At 40.9% G+C, this 25,889-nt stretch overlaps 5 protein-coding genes across 5 annotated transcripts; all 5 read left to right on the plus strand.

Moving 5' to 3' along the window:
• The first annotated feature begins 4 nt into the window (after window positions 1-4).
• Window positions 5-8,682, plus strand: LOC120734934 (carbonyl reductase [NADPH] 1-like). Its single transcript, XM_040034057.1, has 7 exons — window positions 5-117; window positions 1,992-2,106; window positions 6,465-6,634; window positions 6,728-6,835; window positions 7,454-7,662; window positions 7,769-7,822; window positions 7,945-8,682. Exons 2-7 carry the CDS (start codon window positions 1,994-1,996, stop codon window positions 8,116-8,118), a joined length of 828 nt encoding a protein of 275 aa, XP_039889991.1. The 5' UTR covers window positions 5-117; window positions 1,992-1,993; the 3' UTR covers window positions 8,119-8,682.
• A 2,026-nt stretch (window positions 8,683-10,708) lies between these two features.
• LOC120734935 (carbonyl reductase [NADPH] 1-like) lies at window positions 10,709-11,807 on the plus strand. Its single transcript, XM_040034059.1, has 3 exons — window positions 10,709-11,024; window positions 11,147-11,200; window positions 11,317-11,807. Exons 1-3 carry the CDS (start codon window positions 10,851-10,853, stop codon window positions 11,488-11,490), a joined length of 402 nt encoding a protein of 133 aa, XP_039889993.1. The 5' UTR covers window positions 10,709-10,850; the 3' UTR covers window positions 11,491-11,807.
• Window positions 11,808-13,447: 1,640 nt separating this feature from the next.
• On the plus strand, window positions 13,448-14,724 carry LOC120734936 (quinone oxidoreductase-like protein 1). The gene is made up of 5 exons (XM_040034060.1): window positions 13,448-13,501; window positions 13,683-13,781; window positions 14,169-14,293; window positions 14,465-14,570; window positions 14,650-14,724. The coding sequence occupies exons 2-5, from the start codon at window positions 13,733-13,735 to the stop codon at window positions 14,682-14,684; spliced, it is 315 nt and encodes a 104-aa protein (XP_039889994.1). The 5' UTR covers window positions 13,448-13,501; window positions 13,683-13,732; the 3' UTR covers window positions 14,685-14,724.
• Window positions 14,725-14,790: 66 nt separating this feature from the next.
• LOC120734932 (carbonyl reductase [NADPH] 1-like) lies at window positions 14,791-22,413 on the plus strand. Its single transcript, XM_040034055.1, has 7 exons — window positions 14,791-14,923; window positions 17,035-17,149; window positions 17,591-17,760; window positions 17,854-17,961; window positions 19,300-19,508; window positions 19,669-19,722; window positions 21,756-22,413. The coding sequence occupies exons 1-7, from the start codon at window positions 14,803-14,805 to the stop codon at window positions 21,927-21,929; spliced, it is 951 nt and encodes a 316-aa protein (XP_039889989.1). The 5' UTR covers window positions 14,791-14,802; the 3' UTR covers window positions 21,930-22,413.
• Window positions 22,414-23,282: 869 nt separating this feature from the next.
• Window positions 23,283-25,621, plus strand: LOC120734771 (carbonyl reductase [NADPH] 1-like). Its single transcript, XM_040033725.1, has 6 exons — window positions 23,283-23,759; window positions 23,927-24,096; window positions 24,216-24,323; window positions 24,711-24,919; window positions 25,054-25,107; window positions 25,224-25,621. The coding sequence occupies exons 1-6, from the start codon at window positions 23,647-23,649 to the stop codon at window positions 25,395-25,397; spliced, it is 828 nt and encodes a 275-aa protein (XP_039889659.1). The 5' UTR covers window positions 23,283-23,646; the 3' UTR covers window positions 25,398-25,621.
• Window positions 25,622-25,889: the final 268 nt, after the last annotated feature.

Raw genomic sequence — 25,889 nt, forward strand, 5'->3', positions numbered from 1 at the left:
GCAGAACGCCGCCCTGCTTTTCTTCTTTTTCTGTTTTTTTTTTTACAGTCGTACGTTTTCACGTGCAGCGCTTTTTGTCCTCTCTGCAGCCTCATTCAGGACCAAACCCCAGCTTCAGTAAGTGTGAGGCCTCCGTTACATCTTACAGTTTTCGTTTGTCGGCAGCTTGTTTGAATTTTAGCGGATGTAAGGAGGCGTCGGGCCGACCTGCAAACTGAAAGTCTGCGTTATGTAACAGAGAGAGAGAGACGCTGGTGAAAGGTCTTCTGATTTTCTTCGATCAAAGGCTTTTAAATGGGAAGTTTGGACAAATTATTAATTCCATGCTGTAATTTACAGTCACGTGCTGTTTGTACATGCCTCGTAAAACCAGTGTGTTTGTATCGTTTGTATCTGGACTGACTGATCGCACTGTCTACACAGCTCCTTTAACTGCAAATACAACTAAACTTATTTAATCCACATTCTGCAGTGCATTTCAAAGCTGCAGTATGTGCATTCAATTCATTTCCCCCCTGAAATTATTGGAGCAATATATGTGGATTTGTTTTCCCACTATCTTTCTCTCTGGAACTGTCTTTTTTTTTAAAAACTTTATTTAACAAACAATGAGTATACAACATACGAACAGATGAAGTATACAAAACAACAACGTGAACACACAAAGCCAGGGGTAAAAAGAAAAAAGTAACAATTATAAGAATACACGCAAAAATTCACATACATATATTGTTTTGAGAGCCTTTTTGTTGGTGGAGTCTGATATTGATTGTATGTACATTTCCACATCCTTAAAAAAATGACAGAAATATGGTGTTTTGTTAGTAAACTTACATTTATGGATAAAAAAAATTAGCTAAAAGTATTAACAAATTTATCACAAAAAAACATTTATCATTCTTCTTGGGGAACTTAAAGAAACAGAATAAAACATTTTCCCATCGTAAAGAAAACTCCCTTAAAATATGGACAATAACAAAACTGCTAAATTCCTTCCAGAATCTCTGTGTAAAAGAACAGTACCAAAAAAGATGTGTCACAGTTTCTGGATGATCCCCACAGAAAGTACAATTAGTATTTATGTCCCTTTTAAATTTTACCATGTAGTGACTGGCTGGATAACATTTATGTAGAATTTTAAATGAGACTTTTTTCACCTTATTTACAATCAAATATTTATGGGGGACCATCCAGAATGTCTTCCACTTGATATCTGGAACAAATCGGTTCCAATAAGATATTATATATGGGAGAGAGCCGATATCTTCTTGGAATAAACTACGTATTTTCTTATTGCTGTTACCAAGTTCCTGTGAAAAGTAGATTTTTCCTATTGGTGACTCAGGTGGACCAGGGAGAGTGACTGAGGTAGATATTGAGCTGTCAGTGTTTTTATATAACATTAAAGTCCCTGAGGGTATGGCACCAAGCACCATTGAGAATTCCTGAACACTGATTGGAAAATTATATAGTGCAATAAAGTCTTTGTAAGTAAGTAGTTGTCCCTCTTTATTAACCAGCTGAGCCACCAATAGGATCCCATTTTGGAGCCAAGTTTCCAGGAAAAGTGATTTATTTTTATATAAAATATCTCTGTTGTTCCAGATAAGGTATTTGTGAGGTGAGAAGTTGTGTTTATAAATGAGGGTCCACGCTAAGAGGACTTGCTTTTGGAAGGATGAAAGCTTTACAGGGAGTTTCTCAACACTGGATTGGATTGAAGTTTGAAGAGCATCTTGATTTTTGGTCTTTGGATATTAACAGTCCCAAGTATGTGACATCTTGTTTAACAGAGATATTACAGATCGTATTTGCAGGGCAGTCTTTAATTGCTAGTAACTCACACTTTTTTAAAATAAATTTTACCATGATCTAAAGTTTTATTTTTCTTAGATAACTCATGCTCCCAGTCCAGAGCAGGGCCCACCTATGAGTTTAACCACCACTTGTGTGGAGTTCAGACACTGATGCCTCTCTCTCTTTTTGTACAGACATGTCAACCCGAGTTGCCGTGGTAACTGGAAGTAACAAGGGCATCGGTCTGGCCACTGTCCGAGCGCTCTGCAAGCAGTTTGAAGGAGAAGTTTACCTCACTGCCAGAAATGTGTAAGTGACTCACCTGGTGATACCTGGACCAAGTTGATGACGTATCTGCAGTTTAATCATCTCAACACTTTTACATACCAAGAGCTTAAACAAAACTAAAGCTCGGTCAGAGCTAACAGGAACTGCAACTGTGGTTTGTTTGTTCATCCAAGCTTCTTGCTTCAGGCTCTGAGCACGCACACGGAGTGAAAAAGGGCATTTGATGCATCATTTGACTGTCCTTCTGCACACAGTTGACCAACTGATGTGCCGGGAGTTTTGACGTTCTAGTGATCTAGTGACCCTCGAGCTCTCGGCTAGCTATCGAGCTGGTGGGTAACAGACGTCTCCGAAAACGTCGAAGCACTTTTGCAAATATGCAATATCTTGATAAACCGAGCAGATATTTGAAATTTACACACCCACATTGTCGACTGAAAATGTTAAAAGTTTATTTTGTGACCCAGACAGATTAATAAGAGTAATTTTAAAACTTAGTAGTGGCCGCCATTGCCGGACACTGGAGTTTGGCTGGGCCTCGCTATGAATTCTGGGATATAGTGGGCCACGAAGGACACACCCGACCCATCCTTCAAATTCGGGGAAAAGGCTGACGCATTTGTCGGCTGCATTCGGAGGAGTCCATGAATTTGGACAGCCTTCGGCGCGTCGCTGTGACGTAATCGGTCTACAAGTTTTTGGACACGACCAGAGCAATACGGGAAGAGTATGGCGTTATTTTTGTGCCACTATTCTGAGCGCACATAAAAAAATGAGCGCACGTAAAAAAAAAAGTTTGCACCTTAGTTTGCACTTAAAAATTGCACCTGCAATTTTTTTTTACGTGCGCTCAGAATAGTGGCACAAAAATAACTGCCAGAGGGAGAAGGCTGCAACCCATAATGCAGGGCTCTAGCGTGCGACCAAAATTTTTCAGTGGTGCGACTAAAAAAAATCCTAGGTTGCACTGGTGCGACCAGCAGCTGTTCAAATAAAAAAGAACAGAAAAAAAAGTCTCCGCAACTCTGAAAGTCTCTGTGTGGTCAACAACATACACACATTATGCCCCTATCGTGGTCTAAACCAATCAGTGATAGCCAGGGGCGGGACCTCTCTGATTGGCCGTGGTCCAGATATTTCTGTAGTCCTTCGTGTGTACATTTGAAAGTGCAGGTGGATGGAGAGAGGTGAGTAGTTTGAATAAAGCTCACAGATTCTGATGCGTCGACGGTCCGGACTTTGTGTTTACATCTTTTTTGCGCTCGATTCTGAGCTGCAGGTTTTCTCTCTCTCCAACCAAAATTCACTGAACCAGCAGCAAAAGAAGATCCAAACTACGCTTCAAATTTAATAAATATCGTTATTAATTCACTCTTACTTTTGCAGTTTTGCTTCCAAATCACACTTCATGTGCAGCTCTCTCTCTCTCTCTCTGTACTTCAAGAACAGTTTCCCATCTCAAATCTCTGTTTTCTGCATTATTCATTCGCTTATTACCCACCAGTCTACTGTTGTTTGCAGTGCTGTCGACCGCTGTCTTTTTTTTTTCTTTTTTTAACTTAAATGACCTCGGACAAGAAAGCCTAATTTCTGCTGTTCAATACTGAAGAAATTTATACTTTTTAAAATTATACAAAATCGCAGGATATTTTTAAGGTAATCTGCTAAAAAAAAAAAAGCCAGGCCAGGAAAATCTCCTTCATGTTTTTCTGTGTTTTATCCTCAGTTACATTGACACAAAGGCATCTGCTATGATGCTTACACCTCTGGTGAAGTCTCACAAGTGTCAATACTAATAAATTATCAAAATAATAATATTTCTGACTGTCTGAGGCAAAATCGAATCGAATCGGGACCTTGTGAATCGGAATTGAATGGATTATAGAAATCAGTGATGATACCCTGCCCTATTGAGTAGTCTAGACCTGACTGAAGTGGATGTAGCTCTGGGTAATAAGAAAAAATGAAAAGAACTGTTGATAACTTTTTTGTTAAGGTAAGGCCTGATCTGTCTGAAATTCATAGCCAGTGTTCTGACACGGTGCCATCAATCTTTGAATGCTGAAAAAGCACAGTGTATCCAGAAAACACATTATATGCTGCGATAAATGCACTGCCCAACTGTCCCCTCGCCCCATTGCCTTTCAGCGGCAGGTAGCAGCAAACAGGTCGTCAGAGGAGGCCGAGATGATGATTACGTTTAACATCGTCTACAACATTACCAAAGAGTGCCAAAGCACTTTAAGCACAAGCACTTTTTCAGTAATTTTTCTTTCTTGTAGAACTGTGCTCCAAATGAAGAACTTTGTGTTGACAAGATTGTTAGTTAATCATTTACAAATTAATATTGTCTGTATAGACAGCAATTTCCCCCCCAAAAAAGTGCACATGTAAAACTGCGGGGTTAAGCGATGCGGTTGAAAAATTTGGGTACGCCTAACTTTTGTGCTGATGTGCCTAAGATAAAAACGTTAGGCGCACCAGTGCAACTGCGGCAGAAAGTTAATCTAAAGCCCTGCCATAATGGCAATGATCAGTGGCTAGTGGATCTGAGGGCAGTCCACAGTAACCTCCCTGAACAGGGACCAGTAACCATCACCGTGGCAGACATCCAAGAAAGGGTCTCCAGAGTTGGACTTGGTTCACGCCTACTGGCTGAAGAAGCTAACTTAACTCCATGAGCGCCTGGCAGCACAAATGAACCAGCTGCTACTTGATGAGAGACACCCGGAATGGCTAACCGAAGGCTGGACAGTCCTGATGCTCAAGGACCCCCAGAAGGGGCCAGTCCCATCCAACTACCAGCCAATAGCCTACCCCAGTACCACATGGAAGCTCCTGTCAGGCATCATAGCGGCTAAGATAAACAGGCATATGGCTCAATAAATGAGTGGGGCACAGAAAGGGATTGGCAAGAATACCAGAGGCACAAAACACCAGCTTCTGGTGGACTGAGCAGTCGCCCAAGACTGCAAGACTAGGCTGACCAACCTGTGCACTGCCTGGCTTGATTACAAGAAGGCCTATGACTCAATGCCCCACATCTGGATCCTGGAATGCCTAGAACTATACGAGATCAACAGGACCCTAAGAGCCTTCATCAGGAACTCAATGGGGATGTGGCAGCCCATAGCACAAGTTACCATCAAGTGCAGGATCTACCAAGGAGATGCTCTGTCCCCACTGCTGTTCTCCATACGCCTGAACCCCCTCAGTGAGATCATTGACAAGACTGGCTACGGATACAGACTACGGAATGGCAGGGCATACATGGAATGCCATAACCAAATGGCCGGCATAGTGTACAGAAACATCTGTGCCGAGTATAACCTGGAAGTCCTGAGGTCAAAATGGGAGACGTCCCCTAGGGTGGTGGAGAATGACCGAGCTAAGATCCTGTTTGACTTCCAGATACAGACAGACATAATGGTGGTAGCTAACCAACCGGACATAGTGGTGGTAGACAAACAGAAGAAGACGGCCGTAGTGATCGATGTAGAGGTTCCGAATAACAGCAACATCGGGAAGAAGGAACACGAGAAGCTCGAGAAATACCAAGGGCTCAGAGAAGAGCTCGAGAAAATGTGGAGGTCCCAGTGGTAATCGGAGCACTAGGTGCGGTGACTCCCAAACTAGGCGAGTGTCTCCAGCAGATCCCGGGAACAACAACGGAGATCTCTGTCCAGAAGAGCGCAGTCCTAGGAACAGCTAAGATACTGCGCAGGACCCTCAACCTCCCAGGCCTCTGGTAGAGGACCCGAGCTTGAAGGATAGACCACCCGCAGGAGAGGGGGAATTTGTTTATTTTTTTTTTTTATTTAGAAAAACCTGGAGAAGGTGACACAGGTGCTGCTGAAGAGTCAAGTGAATATTTTCATGTTGGTACTTGGTATGCTCACGCTGCTATTTATCTCCAACGTGATGGGATGCACATTAGAGTAATGGGCTCTTCAATGCATTCCTGTGGGACACTGTCTCATACTCTCATGATGGAAATCACTGAAGTTTGAGGTCAGATGAAAGTGAATCTGTTTTTCAGCCATTTATGTGTTCAAGCCTATAAATTGGTTCAATAATTGAATATATTCTTGCAGCAGGTATGTTACATCTTTAATGTAACTAAAGGAATGAGTGAAATGTTTTTACAGATGATTTCAGCCTGAAATTGTGAACACGTCTTGCTGCACATTTGTTCCATTATGTGTACAGCAAATGACCGTGGTGATGTGGCCAGGCCAGTGATGGAACTTCATCATGTTTCAGGGCCTTTGGGGACAAAATGAAGAGAGAAAGACTGAGAATCTCAGCTGGTATAAGGTGTAAACGATGAGATCGAAGACAAAGTGAATATAAATGAGGATGTTTTGCTCCTCTTGCAGAGGCCGTGGTGAGGCAGCGGTGAAGGCTCTGAACTCAGAGGGACTGAAGCCCCTGTTTCACCAGCTGGACATCGACGATCTGAACAGCATCAAAACCGCTGCTGAGTTCTTCAAACAGAAATACGGAGGAGTGGACGTCCTCATCAATAACGCTGCGATAGCTTTCAAAGGTAATTAACTTGTTGTGCTGATGTATATCATAGTGCTGTGGAGCTGCACACACTGATGTTGTAATGTTGACGGAGATCACGCTGTCTCCTCAGTGGCAGACACGACTCCGTTTGGCATCCAGGCAGAGGTGACCCTCAAGACAAACTTCTTCTCCACCAGAAACATGTGGACTGTCTTCAATGAGATCATCAAGTCTGGAGGTACAGCTGGACCCAGTCTGCATCATATTTTACTTGAAAGTTTGCATTTTTAATTGAGTGAGCGTACATGTCAGTAACTGATAATGAGAAACTTTTAGTTTTTAAATATATTAGACATCAATCAGGAAGAGTTGTTTGGAGTCTTCTTCTTGCCATGATGTCTGTATCCTAGCTGTATGCCAGTTCGCTTCTTCAGATGATAAAACTATGCATCTTCGATTATGCAGCCTCCTTTCCTATTTGTCCTCCAAATTAATTTTAAGACCTCCTTCAGCATGGCTTACTGAGATTTATTTCTGCCTGACAGGCAGGAGAGCAGAGGACAGATGAGAAGAATAGGCATTGGCTAAAGAAAGCAGGAAAGCTTTTTCACAGCAGCCATTCTGATACATCATAGCTACATAAACACGGGTCTAAAAAAACAAGAACACACATTTAACTGAACATCAGAAGTCCTCCTGGAGAACCTGCTCAAAGCATATCCATCAGTCTGAACAAACCTCAGATGGAAGCTGTTTGGAGTTTAAAGTTTAAAGGACTCTAAGAGCACGAAGGAGACAAACGTCCTGTTTGTTTTCCATCTTCAGATTCTTGTGTGTGTACGTCTGTGTGTTTTAGGTCGTGTGGTGAACGTCTCCAGCATGAACTGCGTCAGTGGTTTGAAGAAGTGCAACTTGGACCTCCAGCAGCGTTTCCGCAACGAGAACATCACAGAGGAGGAGCTGGTGGAACTGATGCAACGATTTGTCGATGAGGCCAAGAAAGGCGAACATAAAGAGCGCGGCTGGCCTGACGGGGCCTATACAGTGTCTAAAATTGGATTGACCGTACGTTTGATTAATGCGTTCGCTGTTATTAACCAGAGACATGAACATTTGACCTGAAACCATATTATGAGACACTGATTATATTTGTGTGTGGATGTTTTTAAAGGTGCTGTCCGTGATTCATGCTCGTCGTCTGACCAAGGAGAGACCGAATGACGGGGTAACTGAAGTATATAACTAACAATGCAGAACTTCTATATTCAGTGGGGTTTTTGTCATGGTTTTATGTCCATTAAATCGTCGTTGCTAACATTTTGTTTTTAAATTTGATTCTTTTAAAAGATCCTTTTGAACGCCTGCTGCCCAGGATGGGTGCGCACTGACATGGCTGGACCAACTGCTCCCAAGTCACCAGACGAGGGCGCTGTCACACCGGTCTACCTGGCTTTGCTGCCATCTGGAGCCAAAGAGCCTCATGGAAAGTATCTCTCGGACAAGGAAGTCCAGCCGTGGTGAAAGAGAGTTTAACATGAAAAATAATTTGCAAAGAAAGTTTGTCTCTGAAAAGACTGTTCAGAAGTGGTGATGAGCGTGTGAGACTCGCAGCGTTTCCACATCAGCGATAACAAAATGGGGTGAAATCGAAACTGTGAAACATTTAAAGAATGAAAGTCACCCAACATAACAAAAAAACTGTAACATAAACTGATATTGCTAAAGCTCAGGGATGTTTTTTTAGGACAGAGTTTAACTCTTATCCAAATATTTTGATAATAAAACCAAAATTGTTCATTTTATTCTCGGTAACAGTACAGTACTGTGTTATGTGTGTGTGTGCTAGCTGGAACGAATCAAAATGAAAGTGAATCCGTGAAATGTTGAATTGTCGGCAAAGCCTTCAGTACATAACATTTTTATATCTTTGACGTCATAAACTTGCCTTAACTGGATTAAGCTAATTGTTCAGAATTACTAGAAAATGTGTTTGTTTTATACAAAATGCTGTTTTTTTTGTGTTTTTTAAAATAAAACATGTGGATCTCCAGTCAAAATACCAAATAAAGTGACTTCAAAACATAAGGTTGAGTGGTCTGAATGTTACAGTGTCACCATATTACACACCCAGAGTGCATCAGCCACTCCTCCACCATCTTCACCTTTTCTTTGGTTTGTCCAGTTTCCTCTTCACGTTTCTGTAAGGAAATCTGTCTCCAGCATCTCGGAGCTCTCGGATATTTTCTCTATAATAATATTCTTTGGAACATTTTTGTCCATCTTGAGAATAAGCAAACCTGTAAAAGCTGATGCTCTGCACTTAACCAGCGTATAAACTATTGTCTGTTTAATCAGGACAGCAGCAGTTTTCAGCTGTATTAACAGAATAATTTTTTTCATTTTGGTTCAGTATTGAATGTTATTGTTTTATGTGTACTTTTAATATTCAACTACCTGTTAGTTTATCATTGCTTTACGTGCTGATAATGTTCAAAACTCCACCCAGCTTCCCTCCCACTATTTGCAGTATATCATTCATTGTCCTCTGCATCCCTCTCAGTGCTCTACAGCTCCCTTCAGAATCACAACAGCAGTAAGTAAGTAAGAAACCTTTTTTATCTTTTGTTCCACATTTGGTAGCTGACTGTTTCTTAAAATCTTCTCATAATTCTGAGGAAATGGTTATATCCAAATATCCTCTTTTAAAATAAAAATGGACTGAAAACAGAGAGTACATTTTAATCATATCTCAACTTAAAAGTAGGTCTAATCATATTTTTACATGTTATAAAAAGATGTCCCAAATCGGTTTATTTTTTCTTGAAGTTTCATCAAGGCTGTCGTTCTTAACATTCAGGGGATTTCATAACATGTTTTCCTTTTTCGAATCTAATTTATGATCAAACTGATTTAATGTGATGCTATAATTCCACAGCCACATTTAAAACTGTTTCAAAAACATGAGTTTACATTAAAAATGAGTTTTATGATAAATTCTGCAAATTTTAATTGAATCCATCTTTAATTTCTTGTGTTTTTCATTGAATATATATTTGGATTTGTCTGTTTTAACATGTCGTCATGACTCTGCAAGTCTTACAATCAGCCCTCTTACACTGCTGATAAGAGAACTGACCTACAACTAAGGAGCTATTCCATAAATATTCATACATGTTTTTTCTGATGTGGGAATACATGTGAATGCCTCAGCCTGATTCTCCTGATATATCCCTCTTCCCGCTGCACCACAATCACCCACACATGCAGGGCCTTGGGGTAAAGGTGTGTCACCAGGGTGCAGGGGAGGCACCCCCCTGTCTCCTTCTGGCTGCCTGTGCCTCAATTTTATCCCACAACTTAGACACTCACATTACTCACACTCTCATAACACATACATATAGGACCTCTGCTTCTCTCCACCCCAGGGAAGAGGGTAACACTACCTGGATCTGGGTGCAGTTTCCCCCTCCAGGGGCAGGGGTACCTAGACCTGGGGTATAGAGTACGCTTTCCGTACGCGTTCCGGGATAGTGGCGCGGCTCTTCCTTGGTCTCTTGTGCTCTGAGGGCCTCTGGATGTTTGGAGCCTGGATCTCCTCCATACTTGCTTCATGCCCTGGAGGACGGGGCTGTGGCCCCCCACACCCTCTAGCAGATCATTACATGAAGGAACCTTTTAAATACAAGCACGTCCATGCTCACAGGTGTACAAACGGGTGCTCACACACACAAACTACACCCTTTTTGGCTCCTACCTCAAAGCACACTGTGCGCTGTCGATCTTACGTGCTGCACAATGATGTTTAATATTTAGTATTTACTGTTACATTCCCAGAGATCATCGCGATGATGTTGTTTATTATATTGCTCTCTTTTTTTGCTCGTTTTCTCTTTTTTCTTTCTCAAAAGGTGATCCAGGTGATTGATATATGTATTTTTTGACTGTTTGTTTTGTTGGTTTTTGTTTTTTGCCCTTTATCACCGTTCCTCTTCCTCGCTGTTTTTCTTTCCCTACCTCTCTGTCTTTCTCTTTCCCCCAGTCATCTCTGTCCCGTGTGTAGCAAGTGAAAGTAAAATAAAATAAACAACCCCCCCCCCCCCCCCCAAAAAAAACAACAACAACAAAGAAACAGAAGTCCTCTGCAGAGCTGAATAATTAAACAAAACACCAGAAATACCACCCTCATTGTAGAACATGGTGGAAGTAGCATCATGGGTGTTGCTTTGGAGCAGCAGTGAACGGCAGTTCTTTGTATGCATTTTAGGTCGTGTGGTGAATATCTCCAGCAGCGTTTCCGCAGCGAGGACATCACAGAGGACGAGCTGGTGGCACTGATGAGAAAATTCCTCGATGATGCCAAGAAAGGCGAACACAAGCAGCATGGTTGGCCTGATATGGCATATCCAGTGTCTAAGATTGGAGTGACGGTACATTTACCCAGTTTTTCTTCAGGATGTTAGATTAGGAGGTTAACTAATGAACTGATTAACTGAATCAATTCAAGCCTTTTTTTTTTATTATAAATATGGGTGTTTGTTTGTGTTTTAAGGTGCTGTCCATGATTCATGCTCGTCGTCTGTCTAAAGAGAGACCAAATGACAGGGTAACTAAAATAAGACAAGCTCTAATGAACTTACATACAAAGCCATCTCCGAACCTTTTGGAGTCCACTGAAACCTCATTTCTTATTCATGGACTCGTTGTTATTCGTTTTTCCAGATCCTCTTGAATGCCTGCTGTCCAGGATGGGTGCGCACTGACCTCACTTCATCAGATGCTCCCAAGTCACCAGACGAGGGCGCCATCACTCCTGTCTACCTGGCCCTGTTGCCTCCAGGAGCCAAAGAGCCTCAGGGAAAGTTTCTCTCCGACAAGGAAGTCCAGCCGTGGTGAAAGAGAGTTTAGTGTGTGATTCCACATGAAGAATTATTTGCAAAGAGAATTATTTAAGAAAAGTGATGTTCCAGGCATCAAATACACAAACCATGGATGTTATCATGCTAACTTTGCATTTTAAAACTGCATCAAACAGACTGATTTTGTTCTGGTGATGTGGTATATGCTTGTTTGTGTATTTTGGGATAAAATAATCTGTGTTAAAGTGACAGTGTTCATGATGACTACTCAATTTGTGGCCTGTTTCTAAACCTGTATGCTTTCTTTTTTTGACGTACAACGCAAACCTTCTTTAACTGAAATCAAAGAAAATAAAATGCTTTTAATTAAGACTCGTTTCGTGTCAAAACAATTAATCAACTTAAAAGTAAGGTTTTTAAAAGCACCTCATTTTAATAAATCTACATTGTAAATGTATTTATCTAATATAAAACCAGAGTAATACATCATCATTTAAAAAATTATGAAGCTAGGGTTGTAGACGTAATACTGCTGATGACATTTGGCACCATGAGACAGTTTTTAGAGCATCTTGTCAAGTCACACTTGCATTTGTACCACAGGGTTCAAGGTGCCCCTAAATTAAACCGCTACTTAAAAACATACAGCTGTCTAATGTCCAACCTTCCTCTTATTTGTAAAATTCTAGAAAGAGTGGTTATCAAACACCTGACTGATTAGTTGTAGAGGAATGGTCTATTTGAAGAGTTTGATCATAGCACAGAAACAGCACCAGTGAAGGTTGAGAATGACCTCGTGACCTCTGACAGTGAACTTGGTACTTGTCATGTTAGAACTCAATACAGCATTTGATACTTTTGACCTTCATATTGCACTTCAGAGATTAAAACAACACTGGTATTAAAGAAACTGGTTCAAATCATATATATATAAGAGAGTACAATTTGTGTTTACAGACGTCTTTGACTGTTCATTGTTTCTGAACTGTGACTCAGTTTTCTAAGTTGGACATGTTTTAATATCAGATCTGACTGAAACCTTGAATGTTGTTAGATCATATTCAAGAAGATATCATAACCAAAATAACTTTAACACACTTGGACTGGTTTGTAGGGTTAAACAAGTCCTAACTTGCACAAAAATAAAGACACTAACAGTCATTTAAAACCAAAAGAATTTGATAACCTTGATGACCCCGAGCTAACTCGGTGATGAAGGATGAGGTTTTTTTTGTCTCCTTAATGCACAGTCGGATTAACACTTTTTTCCTCACTAAATTTTCAAAGTAAAATTTCCTTTTAACTATCGAATTGTTAGAAAAGATATTTCTCTGCTAGGGTAAATAGACATGGAGTCACTTCTTCTTACAAGCAAGTCTTAATTCACCCATAATTCATCGTACTGTAGTACAAAGAACTTAGAGATCTCTCTGAAGTCTGTTTGATTTCTCTAAACTTGATCTTTGTGAAAGCGGCTCCACATTTCCCATTTTCATCGTCCCTCTTCAGGTATCCTTCCCCTGGACTCCAGCTTCTCGGGACTCTGTGAGGTCATTGACACCGATGAATATTATTTAGGTGAGATGCACGCTCTCTCACATCTTTATTATGTGAATTTTATTTTTCCTACTTTCATCTATCACATTTTATGACATAGTAAACTTACTTCTAAATTCTTTTAGGTCTAAGTTATGTTTTTTATTCTGACTCTTGACTATACTAAATATCACAGCACTGACTCACCGATCATTTCAGAAAAAGGGTCACTCTGATCTAAAAGGTGAACCCGTTCTCGGCTCTGCTTCAAAGTCGACGGGCAGAATGTTTTTGTGTGTGTCCACCTTACCTCTGCACCGCATGAACTTTCAACTTTTTTGAATCAGAACTTTCAGATTGAAAGAAATGTAAAAGCACCTGAAGTGCGCACACTGCCCTGATCCACCCCCATAGTCTCTGACTACATTTATAATCTTAGGAAAAGAACAGAGTGCTGACGTCACACTCGCCACAGAATCACACTTTCCTTGAGCAGCTTCGGCCCAGCGTAGGTGCGTACCGACCCACGCTGACATTTCTGTAGCTTGCATTGAAAAACTTGATGATGATCTTTGAAATGTTCTCCAAAATCACATTTTTAGATACCGAAACTGGCCTTTTCTTGTCATTCCTTGTCATGTTTTCTGAGCTGCAGTGACTCATTCTCTCATATATGTGTGTTTATGTGTGAAGCCAGAGTTATTCCAGTGTATAACAGCTCATCAGAACTGCTGTCGGCGGTTATGGAGGAGACGGGAGGACTGGGAGTGGATATCATTGTTGACTCTGGAGGTAAAAAAATAAAATTGCTTTTCCTCACATCTTCTCCTTCTAGTTTAGATACTTGAAGTTTCTACACTATTTGGATGTCCAATCATGCAAAACTTCAGTTTTGCAGATGTTTACAGCCACTCAACAAGGCACCTTTGATGAGTTGTGATGGAATGACTAAAATATCTGTAACATAAAGACTTCCTGCCACAGCTCGTATATTGAGACTGTGTCGTGCACCTGTTTTATACGTCGTGGACACACCTGTGCTCCTCTCATGACTCTCCTCCATCCTTCATTGATGCATCCTTCAAGGTGCTGCAGTCAGACGTCTGGTCACAGGCAGGATGAAGAGGCACAAATCAGACACATTAGAAAAGACCTTTGTGTATGTTTGTGTGTGTATAGTTCGTCTGCATGAAGGGGAGGAGGAAGTGGAGTCAGAAGAGAAGAAATTACTTCCACACAAACATGACATCATCAGTGTGCTGGGAGTGGGCGGCCACTGGGTTACATCCCACCAAGACCTGCAGGTCAGCTGGGGTCAGACTCAACAGCGGCATCATAAATTGATAACTTCATAGTTTATTATTACTATTTGAACAGAAATAACCTCTCTGGCTTTAAAGCATCTGAATGCAGCTCAGTCTGGTCTGTCTCCAGTATCACTTTCCTCACCTCTCTGTGTCTCTGTGTATTTGCAGTTGGATCCTCCAGATTGCAGATTACTTTATTTAAAATCAGCCTCTGTGTCCTTCCTCAACCCTGAAGTCTGGACAGCATCATCATCGCAGCAAGGAAGATACCTCCGTATCCTGTTCTTGCAGCATATAATCTAAAACCTTAACCCTGTAATGTGCATTTCTGAAGCCTTAACTGACCTTTGCAGATATTCTGAAGGATATCGTGGAGAAGATGTCATGATCCTACAAACCTTCCTAAAAGTTGAGAAATGCCCAAATATTGTCCACATTAAAGTTAAACTGCTCACAGTACAGCTCATCCATAACCCAACCCACGTGTTCCACTTGTTTTTCTGGGGATGCGCACTGATCCTGCGCAGAACGCCGCCCTGCTTTTCTTCTTTTTCACAGTCGCACATTTTCATGTGCAGCGCTTTTTGTCCTCTCTGCAGCCTCATTCAGGACCAAACCCCAGCTTCAGTAAGTGTGAGGCCTCCGCTACATCTTACAGTTTTCGTTTGTCGGCAGCTTGTTTGAATTTTAGCGGATTTAACGAGGCATCGGGCCGACCTGCAAACTGAAAGTCAGCGTTATGTAAGAGAGAGAGACGCTGGTGAAAGGTCTTCTGATTCTCTTCGATCAAAGGCTTTTAAATGGGAAGTTTGGACAAATTATTAATTCCATGCTGTAATTTACAGTCACGTTCTGTTTGCACATGCCTCGTAAAACCAGTGTTGTCAATTTAGCGACTTTGTCGCTATATTTGCAACTGCAGCTGCAACTGCAACCCCCTTCGCGACTTTTTTCCTGAAAAGTGACTAGCGACAAATCTGGCGACTTTTTCTGGTGTTATTGGAGACTTATTTATGACGTTTTTTTGACGTGAACGAGGGTATCGCCCCTACTCTCAACAAGCAGCGGTTGCTGTCGTTGGCACCTCGCCCGTGCCAAAGCGCTCACAGGTGGAGGATGGTCCTCACGCAGCTGCTATCAGGGTAGGAGATGTTCACCTCTATGCGTCCAAACTGCAAATGAATCGCGCATGAGCGAAGCCGCTGCTCCCGCACTGACTGTAACGCAGTCAGTTCTTCACTGTTATGCTGTTTTGTGGATCACAAGGTTTAAAACTACTCATAAACACACACACAAAGTAACTCCACCAGAGTGCCTATTTCGGGTCACTTTTGCCGGTGCAGGGTTGGGATTGTGACATTAAAAAAAACAAACAACAGTTGCTAAAAGAAATTTAATTTGTAGTTCTAAATAAATTCTAAATGCATTTAAGACGTTTTTTACTCACTTTATGTCTCTCCCAGTATTTTTCTCTCTGGAACTGTCATCGTGACTCAGCAGGCTTCCGTTTTTCACTTTGACCTCTACGCACTTACAGAGCTGACTCACTTTATCTAAACGTAAGTTCGTTTGCCTCCTGTTGGTGTGTTTAACGCAGCGGTTGTCAAACCCTCTTTCACAAACAGAGAAAAACAGCCATGAAAAACTTTTGTTTGACATCCGCAAAACTGCTCATTTACCCGTGCAGCGCCCTACATGTCCCTATCTCCCCAGGTACGAAATCCAGGCGTATGAGTGATTGGTTTACAATTAAGACTCCCTGTTTCAATTTGCTTAAAAATATGCAGAACATCCCTTTATTCTAATTAAAGGGGGGGGGAGATGTGTGTATTCATGATCGTTTATGTTAATGAGAGTGTGGGGAGTGAGTTCCAGTATTTACTTCCTTAAACTGACAGTGCACTTTTTTTTTCCCTCCCGGATTTTCCCCCTTAGACTTCCACCAGGCCTGAAGCTGCACTTAGATGTAACACACATATTCACGGTCGGGCCAGTTATCCAACAGCTACAGACGAAAAACTGGGGAGAGAATTTAACAACTAAAGCAGACAAACACTAAATTGAGAAGGAAATAGGCCGTCTATAGTATTTGATACATAAAGGACACACTTGGAACAAAGGGACAGAAAACTCAGGCCAAGGCCAGCTGTAAGGTGGCTGCCCTCCCAACCAACCACCGTGTCAGGGCAGGCACCCCAGCCTCAGTGAGCTAACTGTGCCTTCAGGCTGCAGCAACTAGGAAAACTGCACAGCCCAGAGAACCAAATAAAAGTCTACATTGGGGCTGGACTGTATGCCTGCATAGGGACACAGGAAAAAGTGACCGCAGTGTGTAGCATAGAGTGGAGAAAAAGTCAAAAACACCTGCCAGAAATTTTTTGTGCAGGAACCCCCCCCCCCCCTTTATTTTTTAAACATTTCCCACACAAATAAAAAATAAAACAACACAGATGATTGTGCTTAGCTGTGAGCACTGGGTCGTGATGCTGACATCTCAGTACATTCATGTCAGGCTGCAATTAAATGAAGTATTTTAGAGAATTCTTTAATTTTATCTGTTTGTACGATTTTTTTTTTAATATAATAAAAAAATCAAATTCAGCCTGATAATGTCGCTAAAACTTTATTTTTCTTAGATAGCCATTGCTCCCAGAGCAGGGCCCACCTCCAAGTTGAACCAACACTTGTGTGAACTCATGACTTCAGACACTGATGCCTCTCTCTCTCTTTTTGTACAGACATGTCAACCCGAGTTGCCGTGGTAACTGGAAGTAACAAGGGCATCGGTCTGGCCATTGTCCGAGCGCTCTGCAAGCAGTTTGAAGGAGACGTTTACCTCACTGCCAGAAATGTGTAAGTGACTCACCTGGTGACACCTGGACCAAGTTGATAAATGTTCACGTATCTGCAGTTTAATCATCTCAACACTTTTGCATACCAAGAGCTTAAACAAAACTAAAGCTCGGTCAGAGCTAACAGGAACTGCAACTGTGGTTTGTTTGTTCATCCAAGCTTCTTGCTTCAGGCTCTGAGCACGCACACGGGGGTAAAAAAGAACGTTTGATTATTTCAACCTGAAATTGTGAACACGTCTTGCTGCACATTTGTTCCATTATGTGTACAGCAAATGACTGTGGTGATGTGGCCAGGCCAGTGATGGAACTTCATCATGTTTCAGGGCCTTTAAGGACAAAATGAAGAGAGAGAGACTGAGAATCTCAGCTGGTATAAGGTGTAAACGATGAGATTGAAGACAAAGTGAATATAAATGAGGATGTTTTGCTCATCTTGCAGAGGCCGTGGTGAGGCAGCGGTGAAGGCTCTGAACTCAGAGGGACTGAAGCCCCTGTTTCACCAGCTGGACATCGACGATCTGAACAGCATCAAAACCGCCGCTGAGTTCTTCAAACAGAAATACGGAGGAGTGGACGTCCTCATCAATAATGCTGGGATAGCTTTCAAAGGTAGTTTACTTCTTGTGCTGATGTATATCATAGTGCTGTGGAGCTGCACACACTGATGTTGTAATGTTGACGGAGATCACGCTGTCTCCTCAGTGGCAGACACGACTCCGTTTGGCACCCAGGCGGAGGTGACCCTCAAGACAAACTTCCTCTCCACCAGAAACATGTGGACTGTCTTCAGTGAGATCATCAAGTCTGGAGGTACAGCTGGACCTAGGGCTGTGCGATATGACCAAAATCTCATATCCCGATAAAAGACCTCGACCGTCCCGATAACGATATAAATCATAAAAATTTTTACATTTTCTGTAAATTCTGTGAATCTCGGGCAGCTCGACTTGTGTGAAGTGTTTCCAGCTGGGCGTCGTGTACCTGGAGTCGAGTGTTTTAACCGATGCATGAAACTATATATTGTTAGACATAAGTTGTAACGGCCGCCGTTTTCTTTGTGAGTATTTATTACACGGCGTGCTGCGGGGAAAAGCCTGTTCTAACGTTTGAGTCTAAGGTTTATTTTTTAGCACCTAGCGGCTCTTCTTTGTTCCTCATCCATAAACGCTCTGCATACTTTTTCACGTGATTCAGTTTATTTTGAAAAGTTTCAACAGGATCATGAGCTTTATTCTGAAAGGTTTATGTGGAAAATAAACAAGCGGACATGTGATGGTTTTACCATTGTTGTTGCTAACGACAACGCATAAAAACAGTCGCTTGTCCGTCCATAGTGTGGTTATATAAAATATTAGAGAAAGAGAGAACTTTAAGAAATTAATATAGACACTACAGTGACCATCAGAACGATGAAAAAATATTGCCGTAAACAGTTTATTTTGCGACACCACGAAACAAACGATAGCGTAAAATGAAACAATAGACGTTTTTATATCGTCATCCGATATATATCGTTATATCGAACAGCCCTAGCTGGACCCAGTCTGCATCATATTTTACTTGAAAGTTTGCATTTTTAATTGAGTGAGTGTACATGTCAGTAACTGATAATGAGAAACTTTTAGTTTTTAAATATATTAGACATCAATCAGGAAGAGTTGTTTGGAGTCTTCTTCTTGCCATGATGTCTGTATCCTAGCTGTATGCCAGTTCGCTTCTTCAGATGATAAAACTATGCATCTTCGATTATGCAGCCTCCTTTCCTATTTGTCCTCCAAATTAATTTTAAGACCTCCTTCAGCATGGCTTACTGAGATTTATTTCTGCCTGACAGGCAGGAGAGCAGAGGACAGATGAGAAGAATAGGCATTGGCTAAAGAAAGCAGGAAAGCTTTTTCACAGCAGCCATTCTGATACATCATAGCTACATAAACACGGGTCTAAAAAAACAAGAACACACATTTAACTGAACATCAGAAGTCCTCCTGGAGAACCTGCTCAAAGCATACCCATCAGTCTCTGAAACAAACCTCAGATGGAAGCTGTTTGGAGTTTAAAGTTTAAAGGACTCTAAGAGCACGAAGGAGACAAACGTCCTGTTTGCTTTCCATCTTCAGATTCTTGTGTGTGTACGTCTGTGTGTTTTAGGTCGTGTGGTGAACGTCTCCAGCATGGTTAGCGTCAGTGCTTTGAGCAAGTGCAGCCCGGAACTCCAGCAGCGTTTCCGCAACGAGAACATCACAGAGGAGGAGCTGGTGGAACTGATGCAACGATTTGTCGATGAGGCCAAGAAAGGCGAACATAAAGAGCGCGGCTGGCCTGACACGGCCTATGGAGTGTCTAAAATTGGAGTGACGGTACGTTTGATTAATGCGTTTCCATGTTTTTATGTGTTGGGACTGTAAACTGTGTAAAAATGAATTTGGAAACTTGCTGTTATTAACCAGAGACATGAAGATTTGACCTGAAACCATATTATAAGACACTGATTATATTTGTGTGTGGATGTTTTTAAAGGTGCTGTCCATGATTCATGCTCGTCGTCTGACCAAGGAGAAACCAAATGCCGGGGTAACTGAAATATATAACTAACAATATAGAAATTTTAATATATTCATTGGGATTTTTTTTCATGGTTTTGGGTCCATTAAATTAGGGGTGGGCGATAGAAACAATATACGATAGAAACGATATAAATTTGGCCAACGATAAAGATTTTGACTATATCGCTCTATCGCGATAGCGCATGTTGATGATGTCATCAAGCTGCGCCTGTTTTGGTCGAAAGCATCGCAGCGGCTAAAACAATTATCATCTGCAAATTATGGCGGGCGACAGTCATAGCAAAGAGTTGAAGCACTTTTGAAATATGGGGAAAGCCAAAAACTGCGCTTCCTCCACTTCCGTAACATTGATTCATTAATGTTGAATTCTCTCGCAGCTGTTCTGTTCCCATGTTGTTGCAGTTTACTAATAACTAACCTTGTATTGTGGATGAATAATCTCAGTTGTTCTCCTGACTGAAGTTTGGCCCGTGTACAGCATCCTGCTATGCGATTGCATTTGTCCCAAACCACCAGAATCCCTCACATTAACTTTTATCGAGTGGAAGAAAAGTTGGCGTTCATCCTCCAGCTTCACTGTGCTAATGTTATGCTAACATAGCTGTGTCGCTAGCAATCACGTAGCACAACATTATATACCAGGTAGTCCAACTTCAGTAACCCTGCAAACGCCACTGCTGTTTAGTTTTCTGTCTTCATTTATGTCGGAAGTGGTAGCAGAGCTGTACGTTTTAATTAGTTTCAAAAATCTATCAGTCAGAACATCGTATGTCATGTTTAGGTGGAAACTAGCGAGCTAACTTCCTGTTAACTTCTAACTCCGTTAAATTTAATAAATTCTGCATTTACATATATCGCCCAGCCCTACATTAAATCGTCATTGCTAATAGTGATGGGTCGTTCGCGAACGAAATGGCTCTTAGAGCCGACTCTTTGACGTGAACGACGCGAGCCGGCTCCTTATCGCGAGCCGTCACGTGGGTTTTTTTCTTTCTTTCTCTCACCCTCTCTCGCACTTTTTTTTCCGCTTTACTCTGCACGCAAGCCTTGTGCTTTACGCTGGGCAGAGGGGGGAGGGGCGGTAGTTACACTCAGTAGCACACGAACAGAGCCAGAAGGAGAGAGAGAGAAAGAGAGCCAGGGACAACAACGTCACATTAGAAAGGTATAGTAATCATCCACAACTATTTTCAGTTGCAGATGATAAAGGATTCAGAAAGTTTATTCACGCAGGCCCATATGACAGAGAATATGCATGTTCTTTTTGTTTTCATATTATAATTTATATTTAATTGTGTTGTGGTTTGCAGTGTTTTGTGTTGTTTTCACTTTAAATTTGTAAAAGGAAAAAGCTGAAAATTTAAATAGTTAAAAGTTGAAATGTGAATAGTTGATTTTTGTATTATATGATTTATTTATTTATTACATTTTATGTGGAGTGAATAAATAAAAGTATATTTACGGTGGCCCCTAGAGACAAAGCACATACAAACTTCAAATCACGTACGAACTCTGAAGTATGTACAAACTCCAAAACACGTAAAAACACGTACAAACTCCGAAGCACGTAAAAACTCAAAACACGTACAAAAGACAACAGAAGTGCTCCAGGATGCTGGGCGCAGTGTTGAGCTTTTGTTATCTTGTGGCTACACAAGCCAGCAAGTACCAACGACCGGATTTGGTGTGTGGTAGTAACAGGTAAATGAACTTTTTTTTAAATGATTTGAATATATATGAGTGCCTGTGTATAAATACACAAACAATACACACATGCTTTCAATTGTGTAATTTAAGTGATCTAGTAGCTCTGCTTTGGAAGTTCAGTTCATGCTAGAAATGTGTTTTGGAATTTGTACGTGTTTTGTCTCTAGGGGCCACCGCATATATTTATATATAAACATATATAAATAAAACCACTTTTTTTTGTACATTAGTAATTCCTTTTGTGCATAATTTTATATTATTGTTAATAATAAATTAATTAAAGCAACAAAACAACCGTAAAAAAATTTTGTTTTCATTTGATTCTTTTAAAAGATCCTTTTGAACGCCTGCTGCCCAGGATGGGTGCGCACTGACATGGCTGGACCAAAAGCTCCCAAGTCACCAGACGAGGGCGCTGTCACACCGGTCTACCTGGCTTTGCTGCCATCTGGAGCCAAAGAGCCTCATGGACAGTTTGTCTCTGAAAAGACTGTTCAGAAGTGGTGATGAGCGTGTGAAACTCAAAGCGTGTCCACATGAACGATAACACAATTTGGTGAAATCGCAAAACTGTGAAACATTTAAAGAATGAAAGTCACCCAACATAACAAACAACCAGTAACATAAACTGACATTGCTAAAGCTCTGGGATGGTTTTTTTTTAGGACAGAGTTTAACTCTTATCCAAATAGTTTGGTAATAGAACCCAAATTGTTCATTTTATTCTCGGTAACAGTACAGTACTGTGTGTGTCTGCTAGCTGGAACGAATCAAAATGAAAGTGAATCCGTGAAATGTTGAATTGTCGGCAAAGCCTTCAGTACATAACATTTTCATATCTTTGACTTCATATACTTGCCTTAACTGGATTAAGCTAATTGTTCAGAATTACTAGAATTTTATACAAAATGCTGTTTTTTTTTGTGTTTCTTTTAAATAAAACATGTGGATCTCCAGTCAAAATACCAAATAAAGTGACTTCAAAACATAAGGTTGAGTGGTCTGAATGTTACAGTGTCCCTGTATTACACACCCAGAGTGCATCAGCCACTCCTCCACCATCTTCACCTTTTCTTTGGTTTGTCCAGTTTCCTCTTCACGTTTCTGTAAGGAAATCTGTCTCCAGCATCTCGGAGCTCTCGGATATTTTCTCTATAATAAGATTCTTTGGAACATTTTTGTCCATCTTGAGAATAAGCAAACCTGTAAAAGCTGATGCTCTGCACTTAACCAGCGTATAAACTATTGTCTGTTTAATCAGGACAGCAGCAGTTTTCAGCTGTATTAACAGAATAATTTTTTTCATTTTGGTTCAGTATTGAATGTTATTGTTTTATGTGTACTTTTAATATTCAACTACCTGTTAGTTTATCATTGCTTTACGTGCTGATAATGTTCAAAACTCCACCCAGCTTCCCTCCCACTATTTGCAGTATATCATTCATTGTCCTCTGCATCCCTCTCAGTGCTCTACAGCTCCCTTCAGAATCACAACAGCAGCATAAGTAAGTAAGAAACCTTTTTTATCTTTTGTTCCACATTTGGTAGCTGACTGTTTCTTAAAATCTTTTCATAATTCTGAGGAAATGGTTATATCTAAATATCCTCTTTTAAAATAAAAATGGACTGAAAACAGAGAGTACATTTTAATCATATCTCAACTTAAAAGTAGGTCTAATCATATTTTTACATGTTATAAAAAGATGTCCCAAATCGGTTTATTTTTTCTTGAAGTTTCATCAAGGCTGTCGTTCTTAACATTCAGGGGATTTCATAACATGTTTTCCTTTTTCAAATCTAATTTATGATCAAACTGATTTAATGTGATGCTATAATTCCACAGCCACATTTAAAACGGTTTCAAAAACATGAGTTTACATTAAAAATGAGTTTTATGATAAACTCTGCAAATTTTAATTTAATCCATCTTTAATTTCTTGTGTTTTTCATTGAATATATATTTGGATTTGTCTGTTTTAACATGTTGTCATGACTCTGCAAGTCTTACAATCAGCCCTCTTACACTGCTGATAAGAGAACTGACCTACAACTAAGGAGCTATTCCATAAATATTCATACAGGTTTTTCTGATGTGGGAATACATGTGAATGCCTCAGCCTGATTCTCCTGATATTGTCCTGCAGCTTTATGTCCTCCAATCTGATAATCAGTGGCTCAACATGAAACTTCATACACTCATATCTCTCTTTCTGCATGTGCAGACATGTCGACCAAGGTTGCAGTGGTTACTGGCAGTAACAAAGGCATCGGTCTGGCCATCGTCCAAGCGCTCTGCAAGCAGTTCGATGGAGACGTTTACATCACCTCCAGAGATGTGTAAGTGACTCACCTGGTGACAGCTGGACCTGGTTGATGTGAAGGCCTTCACATGTAACTGTGGTTTTTATATCTACACATTCACCTAACTCTGAAGTTTCACAGTGAGGTCCACAAATATTCCATTAACTGAGAAGTACATGAAACTTTTTTTGGTCCTTTTGCAGAGGTCGGGGTGAGGAAGCAGTGAAGACTCTGAACTCAGAGGGACTCAAACCCAAGTTCCACCAGCTGGACATCAATGACTTGAACAGCATTAAAAACGCTGCTGCCTACTTTAAAGGGAAGTATGATGGAGTGGACATTCTCATCAATAATGCTGGAACAGCATTCAAAGGTAGAATTAGAACTCTATAATAATACATATCATACTGGATCAATGTATATGGTAGTTTAATACTGCAGCTGTGAATTGAAGTGGATGGCGTTCACAGCATGTTAACTTTTTCCTTTCAGCGTCAGATCCAACTCCCTTTGATGTCCAGGCAGAGGTGATCCTGACGACAAACTTTTTCGGAACTAGAGACATGTCGACACATTTCCTGCCAATGATCAGAGCTGGAGGTACAGATGCAGAGACTCTGGTGCTAAGTGCACAAAAAGTAAACAAAGGCATTCAGATTTGGTGTCACTCTAAGATGGGGTCACATGCATCCTGTTTGTTTGAATCAGTTTTAATTGTCATTGACATTAGTCTATCAGGAGTAATAAATATCCTGTCTCTCTCTGTAGCTATCTATCTATCTATAGATATATATAAACTGTTTCTATAATTTTGAGTGTTTCTAAAGTTCACTGATCTAGCTGTAAAATGGAAGCTGTATAGTTCTGCTGAATAATTGAATGAAACACCAGAAATACCATCCTTATTGTAGAACATGGTGGAAGTAGCATCATGGTAGGTGTTGCTTTGGAGCAGCAGTGAACGGCAGTTCTTTGTATGTATTTTAGGTCGTGTGGTGAATATCTCCAGCATGGTTAGTGTCACAGGTTTAAAGCAATGCAGCCCAGAACTCCAGCAGCGTTTCCGCAGCGAGGACATCACAGAGGACGAGCTGGTGGCACTGATGAGAAAATTCCTCGATGATGCCAAGAAAGGCGAACACAAGCAGCATGGTTGGCCTGATATGGCATATTCAGTGTCTAAGATTGGAGTGACGGTACATTTACCCAGTTTTTCTTCAGGATGTTAGATTAGGAGGTTGACTAATGAACTGATTAACTGAATTAATTCAAGCCTTTTTTTTTCTCGGAGACTCTGATTATAAATATGGGTGTTTGTTTGTGTTTTAAGGTGCTGTCCATGATTCATGCTCGTCGTCTGTCTAAAGAGAGACCAAATGATAGGGTAACTAAAATAAGACAAGCTCTAATGAACTTACATACAAAGCCATCTCCGAACCTTTTGGAGTCCACTGAAACCTCATTTCTTATTCATGGACTCGTTGTTATTCGTTTTTCCAGATCCTCTTGAATGCCTGCTGTCCAGGATGGGTGCGCACTGACCTCACTTCACCAGATGCTCCCAAGTCACCAGACGAGGGCGCCATCACTCCTGTCTACCTGGCCCTGTTGCCTCCAGGAGCCAAAGAGCCTCAGGGAAAGTTTCTCTCCGACAAGGAAGTCCAGCCGTGGTGAAAGAGAGTTTAGTTTGTGATTCCACATGAAGAATTATTTGCAAGAGATTTAAGATTTAAGAAAAGTGATGTTCCAGGCATCAAATACACACACCATAGCATACCATAAAATAATCTGTGTTAAAGTGACAGTGTTCATGATGACTACTCAATTTGTGGCCTGTTTCTAAAACTGGATTCCTTCCTTTTTGATGTACAATTCAAACTTGCATTAACTGAAATCAAATAAAGTGCTTTTAATTAAGACTCATTTTGTGTCAAAACAATTCAACAACTTCAAAGTAAGGTTATTAAAAGCACGCAATAGCAATAAATCTACATTGTAAATGTATTTTTATAATATAAAATCATCCATACTATCATAGATCATCATAAAAAATATGATGAGGCTGGGGTTTTAGAAGTAATGCTGCAGCTGCATTTGGCACCCTGAGACAGTTTTTTAGAGCATCTTGTCAAGTCACACTTGCATTTGTACCACAGGGTTCAAGGT

This window comes from Simochromis diagramma, unplaced genomic scaffold, assembly GCF_900408965.1.
Source record: "Simochromis diagramma unplaced genomic scaffold, fSimDia1.1 OVJJ01000176.1, whole genome shotgun sequence".
In the NCBI taxonomy this organism is placed as follows: domain Eukaryota; kingdom Metazoa; phylum Chordata; class Actinopteri; order Cichliformes; family Cichlidae; genus Simochromis; species Simochromis diagramma.

Excerpts from the sequence above, each read along its gene's own strand:
- LOC120734936 (XM_040034060.1), top strand. The coding sequence starts at position 13,733 with ATGGAGGAGACGGGAGGACTGGGAGTGGATATCATTGTTGACTCTGGA. Across the intron at positions 13,782-14,168 it reads TATCATTGTTGACTCTGGAG|TTCGTCTGCATGAAGGGGAG; the intron begins GTAAAAAAATAA and ends GTGTGTGTATAG. Across the intron at positions 14,571-14,649 it reads GCAGCAAGGAAGATACCTCC|ATATTCTGAAGGATATCGTG; the intron begins GTATCCTGTTCT and ends TGACCTTTGCAG.
- LOC120734932 (XM_040034055.1), top strand. The coding sequence starts at position 14,803 with ATGCGCACTGATCCTGCGCAGAACGCCGCCCTGCTTTTCTTCTTTTTC. Across the intron at positions 17,962-19,299 it reads TGAGATCATCAAGTCTGGAG|GTCGTGTGGTGAACGTCTCC; the intron begins GTACAGCTGGAC and ends TGTGTGTTTTAG. Across the intron at positions 19,509-19,668 it reads TGTCTAAAATTGGAGTGACG|GTGCTGTCCATGATTCATGC; the intron begins GTACGTTTGATT and ends ATGTTTTTAAAG.
- LOC120734935 (XM_040034059.1), top strand. The coding sequence starts at position 10,851 with ATGCATTTTAGGTCGTGTGGTGAATATCTCCAGCAGCGTTTCCGCAGC. Across the intron at positions 11,025-11,146 it reads TGTCTAAGATTGGAGTGACG|GTGCTGTCCATGATTCATGC; the intron begins GTACATTTACCC and ends TTGTGTTTTAAG. Across the intron at positions 11,201-11,316 it reads AAGAGAGACCAAATGACAGG|ATCCTCTTGAATGCCTGCTG; the intron begins GTAACTAAAATA and ends TCGTTTTTCCAG.
- LOC120734771 (XM_040033725.1), top strand. The coding sequence starts at position 23,647 with ATGTCGACCAAGGTTGCAGTGGTTACTGGCAGTAACAAAGGCATCGGT. Across the intron at positions 23,760-23,926 it reads TACATCACCTCCAGAGATGT|AGGTCGGGGTGAGGAAGCAG; the intron begins GTAAGTGACTCA and ends GTCCTTTTGCAG. Across the intron at positions 24,097-24,215 it reads TGCTGGAACAGCATTCAAAG|CGTCAGATCCAACTCCCTTT; the intron begins GTAGAATTAGAA and ends TTTTCCTTTCAG.
- LOC120734934 (XM_040034057.1), top strand. The coding sequence starts at position 1,994 with ATGTCAACCCGAGTTGCCGTGGTAACTGGAAGTAACAAGGGCATCGGT. Across the intron at positions 7,663-7,768 it reads TGTCTAAAATTGGATTGACC|GTGCTGTCCGTGATTCATGC; the intron begins GTACGTTTGATT and ends ATGTTTTTAAAG. Across the intron at positions 7,823-7,944 it reads AGGAGAGACCGAATGACGGG|ATCCTTTTGAACGCCTGCTG; the intron begins GTAACTGAAGTA and ends TTCTTTTAAAAG.